Source organism: Octopus bimaculoides, chromosome 1 (assembly GCF_046866305.1).
Source record: "Octopus bimaculoides isolate indiv1 chromosome 1, ASM4686630v1, whole genome shotgun sequence".
In the NCBI taxonomy this organism is placed as follows: domain Eukaryota; kingdom Metazoa; phylum Mollusca; class Cephalopoda; order Octopoda; family Octopodidae; genus Octopus; species Octopus bimaculoides.
Window position 1 is genome coordinate 2,141,090 of NC_142928.1, and position 26,153 is coordinate 2,167,242.

Here is a 26,153-nt window from a genome sequence, read left to right on the forward strand (position 1 = left end):
TAAATGTATCTGTCAAGACCTACCAAAAACTGAGCAAATATAAAGATCTTGAAATAGAAATTAGCAAAATGTGGAACCTGAAGACTAAAACAATACCTATTGTCATAGGTGCCCTAGGAATGATAGCAAAAGGGGCTGATTGCTACCTAGCTCAGATACCAGGAAACCCCAAAATGGCAGAAATTCAAAAGATAATGCTCATGGGAACTGTCCATATCCTACGTAAAATACTGTCTATGTGATCTCAAATTTTAAAACAAACACATAATTTTCTTATGGTTTCTTAAACATTCTCTAGAACAACCCTATGTACGAAACCAAATATATGGCACCCAAGGCATAACACCAACATGAACTTCTAACTTGTTGTCTCTTGAGGTCTCTGGGTGAGACTTGGATCCAACTTGTACAACTGCAAAGCAAAAGTCAAACATAAAATAATAATAATAATAATAATAATCCTTTCTACTGTAGGCACAAGGCCTGAAATTTCGTGGGAGGGGACTAGTCGATTACATCGGCTGGTACTCATTTTATCGACCCCGAAAGAATGAAAAGCAAAGTCGACTTCGGTTGAATTTGAACTGAAATGTTGCTAAGTATTTTGCCCGGCGTTCTAACGATTCTGCCAGCCTGAAGACCTTAATAATAATAATAATAATAATAATAATAATAATAATAACAACAACAACAACAACAACAACAACAACAACAACAACAACAACAACAACAACAACAACAACAACAACAACAACAACAACAACAACAACAACAACAACAACAACAACAACAACAACAACAACAGTGATTCCTCATTCAGTCCCAAGATCAACAAATTTGAGGGGAGCGGTTAAGTCGACTCAGGTACTTGGCTGGTACTTTATTTTATCGACACTAAAAGGATTAAAGGTAAAGTTGATCCCGGCAGGATTTGAATACAACATCAACAACAACAATCATAATATTTTCTTCATTTGTCACGAGGGCTTGAAGATGTACAATATCATACACTGCACCCTTAACAGGGGAGTTATAAACACGTGGTGTGACAGACAAGGTGATCGAGAATGAGAGGAGCTGGGAGAGTTTCATACAAAAATTAAGGGGACGAGTTTGAAAATTTATGGCAGGATTCAATTACATGGAATTAAAGAGCATAACAGAACGTACAATAATTACACACCCACACGCACACATACAAACGCACATACACACACACAAACACACATATCCACAAACACACATACATACTCGCACATACCCACTCACTCACGCACACACACACGTACACAATACACTCACACATACACACACATACCCACGAACACACGTACACACATACATACTCGCGCACACCCACACACTCATACACACACATACATACACAATCACACGCGTGCACACTCACACATGTACATATATATGTGTGTGTGTGCGTGTGTGTCTGCGTATTTGTGTATGTGTGGATGTTGTAGACACTTGCCTAAAGGCGTCAGTCCCACTGCGTGACACCCTTGGGCAAGTTTTTTCTTCTATAGCCTCGAGCCGACTAAAGCCTTGTAAGATGACGTAGTAGAGCGGAACTGAGAGACAATTATAATTCAATGTAGACGATACGAGTAGCAAATAGTTTCTTGTTTTAGAGATACGTTCCTTAGCAGATTTTTTCATAACACGCCTCGTGTCTACAAGCAATCTTCAGAGCCTGAGTTCATGGCGTATTCTGTTTGAACAGCTCGACGCTGGCATATGAGAAATTACGAGAAAAAAACGAGATGGTAGATTCAAAAGTTAGAAGGGGGAGTAAAAACGGAAAAAGAAATAAAAGAAAAGAAAATTAGAGTGACGTCCTCATTTACCGTACAAGACCTAAATATAGAATGATTCAACGGTTATGGGGCCAAAGCCTGCGAGACAACTGCTGAATCCGGAGAGGGGGATGTCCTGTATGTCAAAAGAAATTTGTCCATGTATTTGCATTTGCTGAAAATCTCGGATCTGGAATTAAGTAGGGTGGTGGTATTTTTAATTCTAAAAACATTGTGCGACCTTTCAGCTACGCACAAGTTGCATTTCTCAGATCCATTTACATATTGCATGGATTTCTCTACTATTCTCTACATGACTGTATCTGATGTGCAGTTGATTCTCAAACACCATATGTGGTGGGCCAACTTAGTAGCTTTCCTTTTGTCGATGGGCCGAAAAGAAGATAAGTGGTTTGCATAACATTGATTTCGATAAACGGTATCCAAGGCACAATTAAAAGCACTTTTATACTCATATTTTTGAGAGGATATCCACTCCCCTCGAAAAAAAACACAGTAAATGTCTGTCGGCCTTCTTCGGCTTGTATCTGATCCTCAGCATCTTAGTCAGTCGAGTGAGATTACTGTGAAGAGATGCAGTTCTTGGGTGTTCTAATTGCTGCCTGACTGTGAGGGCGGGGTTTGTCTTTTTGTAACGGATTCCTGAATTATACTGGGTGCCACACACACACACAGATATGAACATACAAACGGGTGTGTATGTAGACATCCAGAAAAAATACACTTTCAACGTTATACAAATATATTTATATTCCCTTATAAACTTATGTTTGTATGCGCATGTATATATAAATATTGCGGTACCTTGCAATTTTACTTTATTATATATATAAATATATACATGCGTGTGTATGTGTATATACATACATATATATATATATATATATATATATATATATATATATATTTGAAGGTTTTGAGGTGATGTACAGAAATTATATAGAAAAAAATTAAGGTACTCAGAAATCTGGATGTTTGTACATTTACAGATTTTTATTAATTTCACATATTAAATAAAGCGCTTTTCACCTGGTCGTGCAGGATTTTCAAATATATATATGTATAGTTTATATATATGATATATATATGAAATATATCATTTATATATAATCTATATATACATAATTTATATACATATAATCTATATATATGTAAATATATAAAAACAAAAAGATAAAGAGAGCAAAGGTAAGGTTGGTGAAATATTTTATGGATAGAGTCTTACAGCTGTTTCTGGGAAGATCCAGTACTTCCCCTCATCGGAGACAGAAGGGAAGTACTGGATCTTCCCAGAAACAGCTGTAAGACTCTATCCATAAAATACTTCTCCAACCTTACCTTTGCTCTCTTTATCTTTTTGTTTTTATATATTTACATATACACACGCTAATACACGACTTATAATACCCAATCCTGTTCATACAACGACTGGGGCAAACTAATCGGTATACAGCACTTACTCGGTATTACCTGTATCCTCCTGGCTTTGGTTAAATCCAATACTCTCCTCAACCTATAATCTCTCTCTCTCTCTCTCTCTCTCTCTCTCTCTCTATATATATATATATATATATATATATATATATATATAATTTATTTAATTTACTTAATTCATAGATTTGTCAAATACTGTTTCAGAAGTGAACAAATATTTATTTATATAATTTGATAAAATTCAACATTCCTCTTTGCTCAATTTGTCATAGAATATAATATTTGTAGTATCATTATGGTTTTCAATATCTTTTATATATTTTGATTTGTCATATATATATATATATATATATATATACAAAGAGAGAGAGAGAGAGAGAGAGAGAGAGAGAGAGAGTTTGTGAAATAAACCGCTTTACCTATCTTTTGCTCCCACACTTTATTTCTGTATAAACATACATTTTCGTCTGGTTTGTTTCGCTCGCTGCTTCTGTCTCCTGCTCTCTCTCTCTTCTCTCTCTCTCTAAATATATATATATATATATATATATATATATATATATATATATATATATATATATATATATATATGTATGTATATCCACGCTGCATTCCCTCTCACCTTTCTGCATCTGTTACTTTACATTCACTTCGCACTCACCCACTTGCCAACCTACCTAGCGATCCATCCATCGCTGTCTCCGTGATATATATATATATATATATATATATATATATATATATATATACACACGCATATATATATATATATATATATATATATATATATATATATACATATATGTATATGCGTGTATGCTTATATATGTGTGTGTATTTATATATACATTCATGTGTGTATATGTGTATGAATACATATACATATATATAACACATATACACACATGTGTGTGTGTGCGTGCATATACATACGTGTGTATATGTCTCAGCCTCTCAGCACCTGCAAAATGTGTTGAGACTAATGCAATTTTAATGATGGAAGTCATAAACTACAGAGAAATTAATCATAAAGATGTTTTTTTGCTTCTTTTGCTGTCATCGCCATGTTGTTTCGAAATAATTACACTCATCATATATATTTCTCGCTCTCAATTCTCTGACCAAGAAAACCAACAAGCAGCAGCAGCAGCAGTAGGTGGGGGAGTACTAACGGTTGTAGTAGTAGTAGTAGTTGGAGGAGGAGGAGGAGGAATAGTAACGGTTGCTGTAGTAGTAGTAGTAGTAGAGGGGGATACTCGACCCCGAAAGGATGAAAGGCAAAGGCGACCTCAGCGGAATTTGAACTCAGAACGTAAAGATGGACGAAATACCGCTAAAGCATTTCACCCGGCGTGCTAACGATTCTGCCAGCCCAACAACAACAACAACAACAATAATAATAATAATAATAATAATAATAATAATAATAATAATAATAATAATAATAATAATGTATATTTAATAATAATAATAATGTTTTCTTTATTGACAACAAGAGTCGAACGCAAAACACATAAAGGACCATACACCACAAGGGACAAATAGGGTTCAGCACAAAGCCGTGTAAAAAGAAATAACAATAGCAATTAAGCAATAAAATCTGGAAAAGTTGGGAGAACCTTTTGTTAATGTTAACATATTTGATGTAAAGAGTATTTAATGGCTAAATAGAAATTACTATATGATGCGACTGATGAGTTGTAATTGAATGTAGATGTTTAACATCACGTGATCATGTCATCGACGAGACTGTAGGATGTTGTGCTGGTCACAAAGTGCTTTTGCATCGTTTCTAGCTTTCGAATGATGCCACCCTGCTGGCTAGACGAGGAGGCCAACAGTCGCTCTGATTGGACAACTCTTCCATCACATAATCACCCATTTGCGGTTTAGTGGGCTGGAGCAACGTGAAATGAGATGTTTTGCTCTAGGAATCGAACCCACGATCTCTAGATTATGAAAACAACAAGCACTCTAACCACTAGGCCACGCATTTAGTATAAGGCGCATTAAATTGCTAACTGGATATGATAATTCCGAAATATTGCACTCATATGACCTCATCAACGAGTCACAGATTTCACCATAGTTGGTGAGATTATCTCTAAATAAATGTAAAATATTGTTGACTGGTTGGCACTGAAGTGACTTAATAAGATGCTGCCTAGATGACTACGGCACCCTTTAAATAGAAATCCCAACCAAAAATTTCATTACATTGCTTTTCAATCTGGACCTATAAGTTTCTTCTCCCTGTCTGGTCGAATTAGAATGGTCGACTTTCTTTTATTACATGGCGGCATGCATTAACTGAATATATTACCAAGTATTTTTATCGTTTAAAATATATTTTAGTCATTATCACCAACGTTACGGTTGTTTAGTCACGTGGTCTCCTAGAAAAGCTCTTTAAGCAAAGACTCTTCACCCATGACAATCTTATAATTGTCACTAAATGTGACTAGGGTGTTAGATAATACCTACATTGCTAGAAATAAGGGCTAAAAGGCCCTAATGCTGTAGTCAACGTACATATATGTAAACATGTACACTAACAGGGATCTTAATCATTCGCAAAGTGCCGATCGAGAATTCTTTATACTGACGTCAGTTTCAGCACTTTCCGTCTGCCTCTTCAGAATGGACTGGCACAAACTTCGGCTCTTTCCGGACTCACTTCTCTATTAGTGTATATATGTTTTCATCATAGAAATTAATGGATGATTTAGCGATTCACTAATATATATACACATAAAATTTATATAAACAGCAATTTGCACTGTTTCACCAAAAAGGAGAATTATCATCGTCACTAAATGTGATTTGGGTGGTATAAACACCTACATTACTGAAAAAAAAAAGCTAAAGTGGTCTAACGCTGTAGTCAATGCACATATATGTGACCATACACACTAAAAGTCATCATATATATATATATATATAAATATATATATATATATATATATATATATATATATATATATATATATGTATGCATGTATATACATTTATATATGTATATATATATGTGTGTGTGTGACCTGTTAGACATAGCAACCAAATCATGTCCGACTATCTCGAAACAACGGATATATTGGATAATGTAGTAGTAATAAATATATAATATTAATGAGTGACAACTGGAGTTACGCTATACCTGTGTGTGTGTGTGTGTGTGTGTGTGTGTGTGTGTGTGTGTGTGTGTGTGTGTGTGTGTGTGTGTGTGTGTGTGTGTGTGTGTGTGTGTGTGTGTGTTAGAATCACTTTAATAATGTTATCAAGTGGTCAGCGTGAAATAAATACCTCACAGGTAATTTTTATATACTATTTTAATAATTACACACATAATTATATCAGGAAATCGGACAAGCTTCTCCACACGCTGAATATAGACGCTAAATGGCGGTAAAAACCACCTTAAATGTAAGCGGGAAAATGAAAAATAATAAATGAAACCATTAAAACCATTTTATCCTTTATTCTATAAAGAATATAAATAATAATATTTTTTGCTCCGGATCAAAGTCGCATTCACTGCGACATTATTTTGGTAAATAGCACTTCGACTTTCACTGATTATGCGCGCAAGTGTACGTATATGGCCGTGCGACTTCGGTGCTCGTACGTATATATATAAGCACTTGTTCTGATAGGCTTTGGAATATTTGTGCTGGTGACTGCAGTATTTTATGACTGTAAGCTTGAAATTGGTTCCGTTACACAATTAACCTGAAAGTTTGATTTATTATTTTTCATTTGCCCGCTTACAACCTCTGGCTTAGGACATTTAAGGTGGTTCTTAGCGCCATTTGGCGACTCTATTTAGCGAGTGGAGAGGATCGTCCGAGCCCTTCATGTAATTACCAATATAATTACCAATATAGTATATATATATATATATATATATATATATATATATATATATATGCGTGTATGCGTCTATTTGTATATCTATGTATGATCATGCACACACACACACATATATATATATATATATATATATATATATATATATATATATATATATATATATATATATATATACATATATACATATATGAATGTATGTATGTGTATTCTTTTATTCTTGTTTCGGTCATTTGACTGCGGCCATGCTGGAGCACCGCCTTAAGTCGAACAAATCGACCCCAGGACTTATTCTTTGTTAGCCTAGTACTTATTCTATCAGTACCTTTTGCCGAACCGCTAAGTTACGGGGACGTAAACACACCAGCATCAGTGGTCATATATATGTATACACACACACACACACACACACATATATATATATATATATATATATATATATATATATATATACGACGGACTTCTTTCAGTTTCTGTCTACCAAATCCCCTCACAAGGCTTTGATCGGTCCGATGCTATAGTAGAAGACACTTGCCCAAGGTGCCACGCAGTGGGACTGAACCAAGAACCATGTGGTTGGTAAGCAAGCTACTTACCACATAGCCGCTCCTGCGCCTATATTTATGTATATGTGAGTGTCTGTAATTTATGGGGCTAATGGGTACCTTCAGTTATATATATATATATATATATATATATATATATGCAACACATATAATTCTTTGCAGGTGCAGTCTGGCAAAGTGGTTTAGAATGTCTCTTTACAAACAAGAGGTCCCATATTTGCTCCCATTGTATGGTATTTTGGGCAAAAGTGAGCCCATTCTTTTTGAATGGCATAAGGTGCACAAAAACTTTACGAAACCCGCATCTCGTAATTCACTTTAGAAAACCAAGTACATCCTTTTTCTCACACTGTATTACATATATTCTGCATAAGGGTTACACTAAAGGTACGCTACAGGTAACACTTACCTTGAAATACTCAGCCTATCTACACGTTGATTCAGGAGTAGGTAATTTATTTGACTGAACGACTGAATCCTCGTCGTCAAAGGACGGTAGCTCACTAGCGTAATTCTTCATTCGTAGCCCCAAACGTTCAATACAATATTGATAATGTTGAGCACTCCTGAATTTGGTTTTGTGGCTGTCACTCTTAAATACTAAAACAAAACAGAGGCCAGACGCCACTGGAATAATTAATTAAGATGTCATATTGGTTGGTATGACATATCATATATGATAATAATAATAATAATAATAATAATAATAATAATAATAATAATAATATGTACGTATGTATATATTGCGTCTCATATATACTCACTATCATCTGGTCAGATTAGTCGTTGTAATTTCTTATTGCTGACATCTGGTACTCATAACTCAGATTTGCAGCTGATCTCCTTCAGACGGATTAGTCTCCTAAATCTCAATACTTAGCGATCTTAACTTAACACGCACTGACTACAAATACATACATACGTAATATATATATATATATATATATATATATATATATATATCCACACCACCCCACATACACACGCACGCAAATAGATAGATAGATAGATAGATAGATAGATAGATAGATAGATAGATTTATGTATATGTATTTGCATATACATGTATATAGATACACACACACACACACACACACACACACACACACACACACACACACACACACACACACACACACACACATACACGAATCATGAGTCTCTTTTGCGCAAAAGGTCAATGTAAGTGCGTATATATTTTCCAGTTCTATTCAATTTTCCATTTAACTTCGTCACAGAAAGCTGAAGTGACTGATTAGCGAGTGACACCTTCTCCCAAATGTCCTGCCACTCTGCAAGAAAGATTCCTTGCCTCCGTCGTTCTTAGTGGCGGAGGCGGCGGTGGGGATTCTTAAACCGAAGAAAAATGTGTAGGTTTGCATTAAACTAAAATCTAGATTAAACAAAAAAGTATATATACTGTTCATGATTTTTTTTTGGTTGATTTATATTTATCGTAGTAGAGCGGTGGTTAAACACCGGATAAAATGTCTTGCAGTTTGTAGTTATGTCCCTTTATGTTATGAGTTCAGATTACACGGAGGTTGTCTTCGCCTTTCATTCCCTCCATCTTCACTAAAACATTGATCTATGTTTAATCGGTGTTAATCGACTTAATCCCTCTCACGAACTTGCTGGTTTTGTGCCTAAACTTGAAAACACTATTATCGTTATTGTTGTTCTTGTAAGGCGGTGAGCTGGCAGAATCATTAGCATGCCGGACAAAATACTTAGCAGCATTTCGTCTGTATTTACGTTCTGTTGTATAGTGCAATTGTATACCCCTCCCGGTAAAAAGTGGTAGGAACCAGCCATTATAAATAGACCAGTAGCCCGTCACCCAGAGCGGGTCGAGAGTCAAAGAGTTGAGAGTCACCAGTTTTAGTCGGTATCTTGTGGAGATATCAGCGATAGTAAGACGGCAGTTAGTGTATTACTATACCGGTACGAAGAGATACAACGATATCCGATGACTAGTAACTATTGTGGCTACTAGCGTAAAACGGCAACTACAATACAACGGCAGTCACACATCACACCAGTGGGAACAACCCACTTTACAACACATTCTGAGTTCAAATTCCGCTGAAGTTGACTTTGCTTTTCATTCTTTCGGGGTCGATAAAATAAGTACCAGTCAAAAGAGTCAAATGGAACGAATGGTAGATTCAGTGTCACTGAACTAGAGCCCCACAGCTGTGTTACATATTCTCTTGATCATCTTTACCGTTTCCTGTTGAGAACAGACTCGTCTGCATCTCTTATTAGGAACGGACACCTTCCCATTTTTTCTGTTTATTGGTTCCATGTAGATGGGAACGAGTACGTAAATCCGTATAATTTTTTTTTTTAAAGACCGCTTTCTCGCTACACGATGATGTAAACACAAGCGATAATCAGTGCATTGTGGGTAGCTAAACAGTGTAGATGATCGCTGGGACGTGTTTTTGCAGTCCAATCAAAATCTCTGAATTATCGTGAATATATATATAGATTTAATATATATATGTATACATATATGTATATATATATATATATATATATATATATATATATATATATATGTATACATATATGTATATATATATATGTATATATATATACATATATGTATAACATGCGTATAAGAAGGGATGACCACTAAGTGGACATCCGATATGCTAGAAAGAGGTCATCAACGACCCAACCACAAAGAAAAATAATGTTCTCCAGAAACAATTTCGCAAACACCAGAACATAAGCGGGCAAAACAAAATGAGAAATATACAGAATAAAGAATTAATTATGTACCGGTTTCGCCATTAACATTTTACTTACTTAATAACATCTATGGTCTCTTCGGCATAATCGTTCTAGAATCAATATAATTTGCAGAACTATACACGAATTGTCTTCATAAAATAAGACTTGCGTACAGCTCTACCGATTACATTGGGATTATTTTTCAAAATGTTTCAGCTCTGGCGCGCTAAACTCCGGAAACAGTTCTGCAGAGGATAATTCACTGCAGTATATGTTGCAGGCTGTTATGTCATCACCGTCAATATATAAATATTAATTTAAATAATTATGCTCTCCAGCCGAAAAAAAAACGCATTTGGCCAAATTTGGACATACGACAGTTTAACCTAAGAGCAACGAGAGAGAGATATATATATATGTTTACATGTGTATATATATATGTGTGTGTGTGTGTGTGTGTGTGTGTGTGTGTGTGCGCTTTTACTCTTACAAAGCAAATAAAGTCAAACCGTAACAAAAATATCTTCGCTATATAAATATCCCTTTGCCAGAATTATCACAGCCTTTTGTTCCCAAAATGGCAGGACCCACCATTCTTGTGCACGTTCAGTTGACTCACCAGCTTTTCCTTGGCCATGTAATCATTTGTATGAATGGCAGACGATCAAATAACGTCATTGCTGTTGTTATTGACGAGCGTCAGTCGTTCAAGTCTTCACTGCTTTATTATTAGTGTGAAGTTCTGGTATAGAAAGTAACGTTAATTTGAATATTTGCATACAAAACTGAATGTCGAATTGTTTCTTGGATGTCGAACTGTTTCATGTTCTTTTATCTTCAATGAATTTGAAATGAAAAGATGAGCAGATACACCGTCTTCATATATCGTGTATTGACTGTTCTAGACTGATGTGAGACCAGTTTGAATTGATGCTGATTGTTATACGATGAAGGATGCTTTCTATGTTAATATTTAGGATTCCAAGTATTGCAGTTCAAACCGGGAATGATTAGACACACTGTTTAGTGCTTGAGTTACGTGATGAGACATAGAACAGGCGAAAGGTGTACGCTGTGTAGTTGGATCGAACTGGAGTAAGCAGTGTGTCAAAAACACGTTACTATTGAGTGACAGAAATCTTTTTGTAGAAGTAGGCTTGGCTTTTGGTTGTTGAATTATCAGTGAAGATTTGTCTTTTAGACTGACTGAGTGTTCATAGATACAGTCTATAACATGAATGCAAATGGAATATATCGTTTATACAAGATATGTGAATGGTACTCATAAACAGAGTTTCTAGTGTGGTGGAAAAACTGCTTTGCTGTATGCGATCCGGCTGTTTATATTTTAAGTTCAAATCCCACCAAGTTCAACTTTGCCTTTCATCCTCTATCGGAGCCGATAAAATAAAGTACAAGTCTAGGTGCTGAGGCTCATAATATCAGTTAATCCCTGATTTAAATACAAATATTTCATGAATTTCCTCGGCTCCTGGTGGCCTTGTATGCTATTAGTTGTCGTTCACTTATAAATACGAATAAACCTAACACTCTATATAATCCTAAAGGCGGCGAGCTGGCAGAAACGTTAGCACGCCGGGCGAAATGCTTAGCGGTATTTCGTCTGTCTTTTCGTTCTGAGTTCAAATTCCGCCGAGATCGACTTTGCTTTTCATCATTTCGGGGCCGATAGATTAAGTACCAGTAACGCACTGGGGTTGATGTAATCGACTTTAATCCCTTTGTCTGTCCTTGTTTGTCCCCTCTATGTTCAACCCCTTGTGGGTAATAAAGAAATAAGAAACGTTAGCACGCCGGGCGATATGCGTAGCGGTATTTCGTCTGCCGTTACGTTCTGCGTTCAAATTCCGCCGAGGTTGACTTTACCTTTCATCCTTTCGGGGTAGATAAATTAAGTACCAGTTGCGTACTGGGGTCAATCTAATCGACTGGCCCCCTATCCAAAAATTTCGGGCCTTGTGCCTAGAGTAGAAAAGAATTCTTTTAATCCTATATTGGCCCCAATAATGGTAAAACGGTGAGCTGGAATAATTGTTAGCAGTTCGGGCAAAATTCTTAGCAGCTTTTCCTCCAATGCTTTACGTTCCGTTCTGCGTTCGAATCCTTCCGTGACCAACTTTGACTTTCATCTTTTTCGGAGGTCGATAAGATAAACTATCAGTTAAGTACAGCGAAATCCATTCCCTTTGAAATTACTGACTTTCGGTGCTTAAAACAGAAACAATTTTTCACTGGGGCAGCATATCTCACCACTTCATAAAAACCAGTTGCTGGAAGTCTACTTGTCCATGTTTGATAGAGACCTGATGGTGATACGACGATTGTTCCGGCTGTCAGCAGATGTCACCAGGTCTTTTTCGAAGACGAACCGCAATTAATAATGTACCTAAGTATCTTAAAGGGCTTGTGTGTGTATGTGTGTGTGTTCTATTTGTCTTATAGAGATGCTCCCAGTGTCTGCGTGTATATGTGTGTGCAAGGTTGTTTCCTCTCGCTCTCTCTGTGTGTGTTTGTGTGTGTGTAAGCATACCATCGAGCATAACGCCTTCTGACCCATGATTGGTGTTGGGTTACACGGACACCGAAACACGGCAGAAGCCTTGATTAAGTGGTTCTCTGGGTCCCTTTGCAATCTGTGTATATGAGTATGAGTGTGTGTATGTGTGCGTATGTGTGCTGAGAGATTGTATTGCTAAGTATATATGTGCACATGTATGTATGTGTGCGCGGAGAGAGGAGAGAGGGGGTGGGGGTAAAACGAGAAAGTGACGAAAACGAAATGACAGGACAGAAATGTGCAAAGGCAGACATATTGGTTATGTCCAGGTAAACTGGATTATTTTGTTCTGTTGGACTTCATTGAAATAAGGTCGATGATGATGGTGATGCTGATGATGATGAAATGATTATAATGGTAACGACGGTAATGAGGATGATGACAACGATGATGGCGATGATGATGATGATGATATGATAGTGGTGGTGGTGGTGGTGGTGGTGGTTGGGACGACGGTGTTGGTGGTGATGCTGATGATGGTGGTGGTTGTGATGTTGATGATGACGATGTAATTATTGACGAAGCGGTATCTGGGTAATGGACGTGGGTCGGTTTCTTTAGAAAGTTTGTACCATTCTCCTTTCCCGCACCTCTTCCTATTCCTCCTAACCTTCCCATACGTGGACATCCAATGAAAACAAAACATCAATCATTGCTAGAAAGCCTAAGGAGGGAGAGAGGGGGAGAGAAAGAAAGAAAGAGAGAGAGAGAGAGAGAGAGAGAGAGAGATGGAAGAATTGGAGGTTTGTAGAGGTTGAATGGAGAAATATGATGGTGACATGGACCTACCAGGTTGAGAGAGAGGGGGAGGGGAAGAGATTTAGAGAGAAAGAGTGAGTGAGAGGGATGGAGAGACAGACACACAGTAGAGATTCAGAACATAGAGAGACGCAGGCAGAGGCAGAGAGAGTGAGCTAGAGAGGGAGGGAGAGAGAGAGAGTGTGTGTGTGTGTGTGTATGCGGGTGTAAGTAGTATGCGGTGCGTGGTGTGACTATGTGTATGCGGGTGAAAGCAGGGGGCTTTCTGTGTGTGTGTGTATCGAATATGTGAAGTGTGTGCATGTGTGTGAGTGTATGTATCTATGCTTTTGTGTGGGGGGGGGGGGGGATAAGAAAATGATGACGTTTTAACTCTGACAACTCGGCACTTGCCATGTCACATGACCTTACAACTGTCATTTAACCTGTTGCTACCGCTGTAACTACTACTACGACCACCACCACGACCACCACTACCAGCTCCATCATTACTACTACTACTACTACTATCAGCCATTATTAGAATCAACCACTGTCACAACCACCACCACCACCACCTCCATCACCACCGCTACCATCCACCACAAGCAACCACTATGCCTTCCCCGCCACCGTCCGCCGCCGCCGCCGCCGCCGCCTCCCCCTTATGTAGTTTAGGCGAACGTCAAAGCTGTCATTCTATGTGACAAGCGAAACTCCGAATAAACGAGCGGAGATGGACGGGACGGAATCTGCCGAAAGTTATCCATCGTGGTCACACAGGAAGAAGACATTTTGTTAATTTACACCTGTCTGGCCAGTTTTGTTCACTAGGTCAAATATCCACCTGTAGTTAGGAAGGTAGGGGGAGGCGGAGGCGGTCCCAGTTAGAAATGATCCCCTACGCTTTCCTTCAGTTCATCCAACCCGAGACAGCCATTGATTGCGCATCTTTTATCTTTTACTTGTTTCAAGCTGTTAGAGTGCGGCCATGCTGGGGCACTGCCTTGAACAACTTGTAGTCGAAGGAGTCGACCCCAGTACTTCGTTTTTAAGCCTAGTACTAATTGTATCGTACCCTTTTGCCGAACTGCTAGGTTACGGGAAAGCAAACACGCTAACACCGCTTGACAATTGGTGGTGAGAGATAAACACGGACAGAAAGACACACACACATACATACATACATACATACATACATACATACATACATACATGCATACATACATACATACATACATACATATATATATATATATATATATATATATATATATATATATATATATATATATATATATATGATGAGAATTTATAGAAAGAAATCCCATAAAACTCAACAATTTTGCTAAAAATGGCGAAGAGATGTTAAAATATATAAGAGAATTATATATATATTGTAACAACTTCTGTTCTCCGTTTTTAACAACACATCACATACAAGAAGTGCTTTCATACTGGGAAATTTACGCATGTAAACTATCAGCAAAATATGAAGAATCAATAAGAGAAATCATTTTTGGAAACCTCCAAATTAAAGGACGAATCCACATTCAACCTTTTTACACACACACACACACACACACACACACACACACACACGCACATACACACACACACACATATATTTATATATATATATATTAACAAATTAAATTTAAATGTTGAAGTGAATCAAACGGCTTGTGTGTGTGTGTGTGTGTGTGTGTGTTTTTTAAATGGCTTATAAACACCTTCCCCGCAGCAATTGTGCAAATGCATATATATATATATATATATATATATATATATATATATGTGTGTGTGTGTGTGTGTGTGTATGTATATACGACGGGCTTCTTTCAATTTCCGTCCCCCAAATCCGCTCATAAAGCCTTCGTCGGCCCGAGGCTATAGTAGAAGACACTTGCCCAAGGTGCCACACAGAAGAACTGAACCCAGACCCATATGGTTCGGAAGCAAGCTTCTTACCACACTGCCACGCCTGCGCCGCTTCAGTTATTATTTTCCTTCTTTTCATTAAGGTCATCGAAATTCTCTTTTAATTCTAGAACGATTATCTTTTGCGCAAGACAAGTGTTTCCAAAGAAGTCGTAATCTTTTACACTTTGGTTTGTTTCAGTCATTAGACAGCGGCCACGCTGAATCATTGCCTTGAAGGACTTAGTCGAACAAATCAAACAATCTGTGCAGCTTCAGGTGACGTGCTAGCAGAATCGTTACCACGCCGGACAAAATGTTTGACGGCATTTCGTCCGTCTTCACGTTCTGAGTTCAAATATTACCGAGGTCGACTTTGCCTTTCATCCTTTCGGAATCGATAAAATAACTACCAACTGAAAATATAATCGATTTGCCCCTCCCCTCGAAGTTACAAACGCAGACACACAAACATATACACACAAACATATACACACAAACATATACACACACATACATATATATATACATATATACGACGGCGGCGAGCTGGCAGAAACGTTAGCGCGCCGGGTGAAAAGCTTAGCGGTATTTCGTCTGCCGTTACTTTCTGAGTTCAAATTCCGCCGAGGTCGACTTTGCCTTTCATCCTTTCGGGGTCGATAAATAAAGTACCAGTTACGCACTGGAGTTGATGTAATCGACTTAATCCCTTTGTCTGTCCTTGTTTGTCCCCTCTGTGTTTAGCCCCTTGTGGGCAATAAAGAAATATACATATATACGATGGGCTTCTTTTCAGTTTCCGTCTTACAAGGCTTTGGTCGGCTCGATGCTATAGTAGAAGATACTTGTCTAAGGTGCCATGCAGTGGGACTGAACCCGGAACCATGTGGTTGATAAGCAAGCTACTTACCACACAGTCACTCCTGCGCCTATATGTATGTATGTATGTATGCGTGTATGTATGTCCTTGTGTCTGTGTTTTCCCCCATCATCTTTGACAACCGGTGTTAGTGCGTTTACATCCACTGTAACTTAGTGCTTCGACAAAAGAGACAGATAGACTAAGTACTAAGCTCAAAAAACTAAGTCCTGGAGACGCTAAAACCCTTAAAGGCAGTGCTCCAGCATAGCCGCAGTCAAACGACTGAAACAAGTAAAATAAATCTATTTTTTATGTTGCCGCAGCCATTTTTTTTCACCAGTAATTTTATATATTTTTGAAATTCTTTTCCCTTTTTATCAGCGTTTGTCAGGAAATCGAAACACTTCGAAACTGAGTGAAATCCTCAGCTTTTAGGACATTCTTTTTGTTCTTTTATGTAAAGAAAATTTTATTTAAGCAGTATGTAGTTAATAAATGATTTACCGACGCAGCTGATGTTGTAAAATCTGTATTAAGTAAACATCATTGTTTCGATTAAAATGGCGCCGACATATTTATTAAAAACATTTATTAACAGGTTAGACATATTAACAGAAGACGAAGTTTTATGTAAATGGTTTTTGCAGTCAAACATATTGATAGAATAGCCAACTTTGTAGCTTTGCGGCTGTTCTACTTGCAGGAAGATATAAGGTAACTAAAATGTTGAGACTGTGGACAACCAGCACAGATGAGATAGTAGGATTCAAGCTGACGAGATTGGTTGAGAAACGTAGGTGGGGAGAACATATATATATATATATATATGTATATATATATATATATAGATAGAAGAAAATGTATATATATATATATGTGTGTGTGTGTATAAATATATGTGTGTATGTATGTAAACATATATGCATGTATACACATATATACACGCACATATATACACACATTAATGCGCGTGTATATATATATATATATATATAACTGAAGTATTAAAATTAATCAAAGAACATACTAAGTATGTCTACCTGCTGGAAATAACACTCAAAAGTTTTATTTAAATGGCCAAAATACACTGATGATAACTACGAAAATATGTCCTGGGGTCGATTTGCTCGACTAAAGGCGGTGCCCTGTCTTCGTCTGACTCTTTCTCCTTGTTCCGTTGTTTCTTTTCAACCTTATATATATATATATATATATATATATATATATATATATATATATATGGAGGCGCAATGGCCCAGTGGTTAGGGCAGCGGACTCGCGGTTTCCATTCCCAGACCGGACGTTATAAGTGTTTATTGATTGAAAACACCTAAAGCTCCACGAGGCTCCGGCAGGGGCTGGTGGCGAACGCTGCTGTACTCTTACACCACAACTTTCCCTCACTTTTTGTTCCTGTTTCTGTCGCACCTATATTTTAAAGGGCCAGCCTTATCACGCTGAATCTCCCCGATTAGGTAAAGCATAAGGGACAGTTTGTATCGTTTCTTCCCTAGTCATGTAAGAACATATATGATTGAGAGTTTAATTTTGTCTTCTTTTTTTTTTTTGTTCTGTTTCAGCTCTTGATGTCCGGTTCGACCGCGACATCTATATCAGGATCAACTTGCTGTGAAAACGGTCGACCGCTCGTGACAGACCCGCATACAGGACAAACAGTCTGTTCGTGTCAGTATAGTTCTCCATCCATTCTCTCCTATCCGCGATTACCAGAGACAATGTACGGAACATCGCCGTATGCAACCCAAAGTTATGTGCCCTTGGGTACAGATACCTCAGCATTCTACTCACCATTGGTAAGTTGTGATTAAAATCGATAACGATTCTATTGATTGACTCCTTTTTTCTTTTTTTTTCAATTTCAGATACCAGTGGGCATTCGGCTCGCGATTGTAAGGTCGTGAGTTCAATTCCCGGTAACGCGTTGTGTCCTTGAGCAAGACACTTTATTTCACGTTGCTCCAGTTCACTCAGCTGGCAAAAATGAGTTGTACCTGTATTTCAAAGGGCCAGCCTTGTCACACTCTGTGTCACGCTGAATCTCCCTGAGAACTGCGTTAGGGGTACACGTGTCTGTGGATTACTCAGCCACTTGCACGTTAACTTCACGAGCAAGCTGTTCCGTTGATCGGATCAGCTGGGACCCTCGTCGTCGTGACCGACGGAGGGCTCCTTTTTATATAAGTGCCTACATATGCATATGTATGAGCGTATATATGCATATATAAGTGTATATGTAAACGTGCATATCTATGTTATTTATAAGGTATGTGCATCTGTTGGCGCATCTAAAATTTAAAAATAGGAAGTCGCTCAAACTGCAAGAAACAGCAGCCAAATATCTTTCAGATTACACTTGTCTTAAAGAAGCTTGAAAACTTCTAATGACACAATTCTGGATAGAGATTAAAATAGAAATTAAAAGGCAAACCGTTCGGCAAGACTTGACAAGAACATTTAATTTAGATGTATAATAAAGGGGTTTTCATAGTCTCTAATAGCTGTTTCTAGAATAACCATGCTATTGGGACATCGTGCCGAGGGAGGATTCCATAGGTCGGGTACACCGTCATCAGAGAGGGAGTTAAACAGATGCAGCAGTGAAAGAATATTATTCATCAATGATATTACTGTAGTTCATCTTGCCAAGAAAGGGAGGAGAAATCCAATTAAAAATCCAATCACTAGTTCTGGATTTATATATATCGGCAACATTCGTCAATTTCTTCAAAAAAGGAGGTCAGAACTCCGAAATATTGAAAACAAGGTGAGTCTACGTTAATCATATATTTGTTTTCTTGTGATTTGTCTTACATTTACTTCGCATTGTTTTGGCCTTACCCACGATCTTTTACACAATATATATATCGGTCTCTTTTGCCAAAGCGCTAAGTTACAGGCGACATAATCACACCAAGATCGTTTGCCAGGCGACGGTGTGGGAACAAACACACACACACACACACATACATACATACATATATATATATATATATATATATATATATATATATATATATATATATATATATATATATATATGCGACGAGCGTCTTTCAGTTTCAGTCTACCAAATCCACTCACAAGGCTTTGGTCGGCCCGGGGCTATAGTAGACAACACTTACCCAAGGTACCACGCAGTGGGACTGAATTCGAAACCATGTGGTTGGGAAGCAAGCTACTTACTACACAGCCACGCCTGCACCTATATATATATATATATATATATATATATATATATATATATATATATATATATATAATGATAGATCGCTAGCCACTACACATTCTTTCTTTTTCCCCTTGTTTCTTTCTGTATTCCTTTCTGTGGAAGAGCGTAGGCTCGAAACGTTAAAGACTTTTTCACTTCCCGAGCGTTATACTAATATATCTATTTGTTGTTTACACCACCTGTCTTCGTCTTTTGCTTTTTGTGAATTCTCTCCCTATATATATATATATATATATATATATATATATATATAATTAGAAATATAATATTTCTAAATCTCTCAGAGAGATTTAAGCAGTAGTGGAGCGACAAAGTTGTAGTATATTGTCAACTTAATGTGACAATCCCAATAAGGGAACACACTACTGCCATTTAGCCCTAGGAAGCTGGACCGCTTCCTGTCGGCCTTGACACAATTACTGTGTCCTTAAGTTTGTGAAGGGGAGACAAGCTCCCCCACCCAGCCTAGCCAGCATTCAGGGACATGTTTCTGAGACTTTGCTCGTCATCAGCCTGAAGTAGCTTGCCAACTTAAGGACACAGTAATTGTGTCAAGGCTGACAGGAAGCGGTCCAGCTTCCTAGGGCTAAATGGCAGTAGTGTGTTCCCTTATTGGGATTGTCACATTAAGTTGACAATATACTACAACTTTATATATATATATATATATATATACATATATATATATATATGTAAGAGGGGAGGCAAAATATTTAAGACCAGAATATCCTGATTATATGTCTGCTCAATCAGAGCTGCCATAGATGAAGGCAAGCGCAAATAAGACGGAAATTGTTGCTTGAGTGAATTCACGTTACGTATTATTGGTTCTTATGTTGGGGACCAAGTGAAGCAAAATCGATGACGAAGTAACGGGATCTAGAAATTTGAGGTAAAGAATTAGATTATTTATCACTTGGTCTTTGTTATCTGCAGGTGCCAAAGTGGAATACTCAGTGTTATCAATAGACCTGTTAGAAATAGCAACTAAATGTTCCTCATATCCACTCCTTTTATCTTAAAAATGATCGTGCTGGATAATGTCTTTCTTACTTCCCAGCACTTATTAAGAAAACGGAGTGGTCCTAGTTAGAGCGCTTCAGATTATTGGTTTGCTATATCGCTGTTGATTTGGATTTAAAAGCGACAGCAGCTGAGCCGCTTTGTGGTTCCACGACGTGCTAGCAATAGCAGCCATGTCACCTTTTTGTCTTTTGGCTGATCTGATGCCAAACAGCAATAAATAAGTACTTTATTACGATCTCTAAATCCAGGTGTGTCATGTTTCTCGGAAAGGTTAGTTCTTGTCGTGAGGTGAGGGCCTTAATCCATTTTCTGATTTAGCAGAAACCCCTTCTTTTGGGTTCTTTTAATGGGGTACCCTCTTTTGTAAGTATTAGGAGTAGAAATTCTAGTCTGAAGATTATCTCTTCCTCCACCAATCACAGAGACTGGAAAAGAAAGGATGATAAGCGCTACCATTCAGTCTCCCTAACTCTCTCTCTCTCTCTCTCTTTCTTTGTTCTCTTACTCTGTATTTCTTTCTGTCTTTCTTTCTCTCTCTTACTCTGTCTTTTTCTATCTTTCTTTCTTTATTTTCTCTCTCTCTCTCTCCCTCTCTTTCTTTGCCTCTCTTTCTCTTTGCATCTCTCTCTCACTGCCTCCTTTTCTCTCTCTCTCTGCCTCTCTCTATCTGTCTCACTACTTCTCTCTCTCAACCTCTGTCTCTGCCTCTCTTTCCCTCACTTCCCTCCCCCTCTTTGTCTCTTCTCCCCTCTCTTTCTCTCTCTCATCACCCACCCCCACCCCATCACATTATTGAATACTAAACGATTACTTTAGAACGAAATAAAATAATAAGATAAACACAAGATGTCTGCAGAAATTAAACGACTTGTCAACGTTGGTGGCGACTGAGGTTGATGTGGAACTTGTAGTGGTGGATGGAGGTACGAAGTGGTGGTGGTGGTGGGAGGATTGTGACATGGTAGTAAAATGTGAGGGTGGCGGCGAAAGTTGTGGTGGTAGGTTAAAATAGTTAAGAGGTTGATAGCAGTGATATTACTTGTGAAGGGAAGACGGAGTAGAATGAGTATGGTGGATGAACAGTGGTCATGTGATGGTGGTGATGGTAGTAGCGGTGGCAGATGCTGGTGGTGGTTCTAGTCGTGGTAGTTGTGGTAGGAGGTGCTAGTGCTAGGGTGGTTACGGTGCTGGAAGTCATGGGTGATTGGCGATAATTAAAGATGACATAATCGAGGAAAACCATTCAGGGGTTTCTTTCTTTTCTTTTCTATTTTCTTGAGATTAAAATAAAAAAATAAAACCACGGTAAAAAGCTGAAAGTGAAGAATAACAAAAACAATGACAACATAAACGAAAACAATGACAACAAAAACAACAGAAAAAAATGAGAAACTAAGAAACATGAATAAAGAATTATAGACAATGGTGGTTATTAAGGGCAACGACCCGACCCGGTGGTGGTATTAATTTATGAATAGTTATATTTGTTTGTGTGTGTATGTGTTACACATATAGGTGTGTGTATGTATATGTATTATATACATATATATATATATATATAAATGTATATAATACATATACATACACACACCTATATGTGTATCACATATTCACATATATGTGAATATATGCATGTTTATATATATATATATATATGTGTATATGTGTGTATGTGTGCGTATATATATATAAATGTATGTATATGTATATATACACACATGTATGTATGCATGTAGAAAAGTATTTGTGTATGTATAATACATATGTATACGAATATAACATATGATGAACAAAATATAGGTAACGCAAAGACGAGACAAAAAGGAACAACGAAACAGAGTATATTAGATTTACGCTCAGGAGAAAGGAGAAATAGAGGGGGAAATCTCTTATGTTTCGAGCATACGCTCTTCTTCTGAAGGAAAAGATACGGAGAGAAAAAAAGTGGAGAAAAAGAACAATCCTACGGTCATGCTATACTGAAATGACAGGAAGTGGTTAACAGTTCGTCTTAGGCGTGAGTAGCAACGAAGACAACTGCAAGACAAGACATATATGTGCGTCCATGTGTGTTTGTGTGTATGAATGTGAAGCTGTCGTCTGCGTTTGTAATGTGCTTTGTAATGCGTCTCTATATATACGTGCATATTCGTATGTATATATGTGTGTATGTGTGTGCGCATGTATATATATATATATATATATATATATATATATATATATATATATATATATATATGTACATATAAATTTATACAATCACACACACACACAGACATAAACACATACACATACATATATGTGTGTATATGTATTAAGCATATAAATTATGTATGTAAGAAATACATTATTCACATATACATAACGAACACAAGCATGTGTGAGTCTCTCTCTTTCTTTCTCTATCTCTCTTTCTCTCTCTCTATATATATATATATATATATATATATATATATACACACACACACATATATATATATGTATATATATGATTGTTTGTTGGTATGTGTGAATACATATGCTTGCATGTGTGTATAAAATTACGCGTGTATGTATGTATGTATGTATGTATGTATGTATCAACAAATGACATCTGATTTGAATGTGAAACAAGAGACGGAACGGATTTAGCGAGAAGTGTTTGAATCCAAGCCGTGTCAGTTCTAATTTCTACCAATTCTCTCGCTGGATGGCACCACATTCTACAGACACACCAACACTCACAGACATCGTTTCAACATAATAAAGCTACGGTTTCTCTTTTAAATGCTTTATTTCTGTACCTTTTATATAGATTTTGATTAGTTTATCGGCTTTCGAGGTGATTTTGTTCCATCTATTGTGTGTGTGTGTATGTGTGTGTGTGTATGTCTGAGCATCAATTTGTGTGTATACATGTGTATAAACGCATGCATCAATGCGTCTATATACATATATATGTGTGTGTGTGTGTGTGTGTATACATGTATGTATATTTGTATGTGTTTATATAAACATGTATGCATACATATATATACATATATCTTTATATATATATATAGATAGATAGATAGATAGATAGATAGGTGTATAAAAATATATACATAGATATGTATATATAGATACGGGTATATATATATATAAATGTATGTATATATTCATGCATGAATAAACACACACACACACACACACACACACACACACACACACACACACACACACACACACACACACACACACACACACACACACACATATATATATATATATATATATATATATATATATATATATATATATAATAACATATATAATTATATGCATATATCCATACATATATCTACATACCTACATCTATATGTATACATACAAGCATATACGGGTATAGGACATCACAAAAAAACGTTGAACACAATGAGAAACGAAAACAAAGACGAAAACAGAAAACGAACTTTTTTTCGAACAAAAAAAAAACAAACAGAGAAACGAGACATGCAACATAAAGAGTATATTCCTTCGTCAGTTGTCCCTGTTCCATCTACTCCGCGTTTCGAAAGCAACGTATATATATGTACTCATGCATGAATATAAGTAGACATATAGACATTTTATATACATATATATATATTACATACGTAACACATGCATATGCGCATTCATATATATATATATAGTGTATTTTTAATTTGGCTCCAACCGTTGGACTAAGACCATGCTGGAGTACAATTCATCAAAGGTTCCAGTTCACCTTAGCTACTCTCAGTTCTAATTTTATCTCTTCTGAATAGGACAGCAAATTTACTTTTTTCAGACAACATTATGTATGTGTAGAATTTTAATATATATATGATATAGGTGGACCAAAATCCTACATATATTATATACATACATAAATGTATATATATTTCTTTATTGCCCACAGTAGGCTAAACATAGAGGGGAAAAATAAGGACAGACAAGGGGATAAAGTCGATTACATCGACCCCAGTGCTTAACTGGCACTTATTTAATCGACCCCGAAAGGATGAAAAGTAAAGTCGTTCTCGGCGGAATTCGAACTCAGAACGTAGCGGCAGACGAAATACTGCTAAGCATTTCGCCCGGTGTGTTAACGCTTCTGCCAGCTCGAGGCCCTTTGTTACTGGATTATATAGGTACGGTAAAACCCAAGCTGTGTTCTCTTGAAGTACCTCTCCTTATTCCAGTATCATAATCCAATAAATAGTTGGTGTAGTTGTTGTATTGGTGTGAAGTACATATCATAGTTGGAAATTCTGGAAATATACTTTGCAGAGTTATAACCAAATCCTCATCGATGCACGACGGAGATCCTTCACTCCACTACTCTACTTATATACATGTGTGTGTGGAGCTATACTGGTGCTGATATATATGTGTGTGTGTGAGTGTGTGTGTGTCTGTGTGTACATACATTTATATATATATATATATATATATGATTGACCGTTGACTGAACACTATTCCATTTTTTTCTCCGTGTTTTTCCCCTTGTCTCCGTATTCTTTCTGTTGAAGAGCGTAGCTCGAAACGTCAAAGACTTTCCGTATTCCCGAGCGTCATACTAATATATACTTTTGTTATTTACACCACCTGTCCTCGTCTGTTGTTATTATTTGTATATTCTCCCATATATATATATATATATATATATATATATATATATATATATATATATATATATATATATATATATATATATATATATATATATATATGTGTGTGTGTGTGTGTTTGTGTGTGTGTGTGTGTTTGTGTGTGTGTGTGTGTGTAAAATTTCTTTTGTAAATGTTTAAGTTTACACTAGCTGCGGCGCGATACACTTCCACTAAGGTCTTGGCCTCATAAATCTAGAATTACACATCAAGACTGAGTGTATATAAATATATAGTCCAGCAGAGCTGATTCTATCACGGACTGTTACCAAGATTTAACTTAATATTTAGTTTGGTACCAAACAAACTGCGATGAAGGATATGACGGAAATAGTCCAAAGAAGCAACATTGCCAAGACCCAGGCATGTATTACATAAATACACTATTTATACACCACACGCGCACGCACACACACATGCACGCACGCACGCACGCACGCACGCATACACACATGCGCGCACACACACATTCATGTTTGTATCTACGTGATATATGTATGTAGATACGTGATGTATGTATGTGTGTGCATATATGCATATATATCTACGCGCGTGGTGTATACGTGTACATATATACATATATATATACCTAGACACAGATCATATATATACACATACACTCATATTAGTGGTTACGAATGGAAGAGAGGCAGTACTCAATACCGGATGTATATAGTACGACCATG

At 37.0% G+C, this 26,153-nt stretch overlaps 1 protein-coding gene across 2 annotated transcripts in view; it reads left to right on the forward strand.

Annotated features, from left to right (window-relative positions):
- Nucleotides 1-26,153, forward strand: part of LOC106872663 (iroquois-class homeodomain protein IRX-6) — a 213,943-nt gene that overhangs the window by 150,190 nt on the left and 37,600 nt on the right. For both annotated transcript variants that reach the window (XM_052974557.2, XM_089347522.1), the window contains exon 2: nucleotides 18,120-18,353. In XM_052974557.2, coding sequence (XP_052830517.1) covers nucleotides 18,120-18,353 — 234 coding nt within the window. The remainder of the gene's footprint in view (nucleotides 1-18,119; nucleotides 18,354-26,153) is intronic.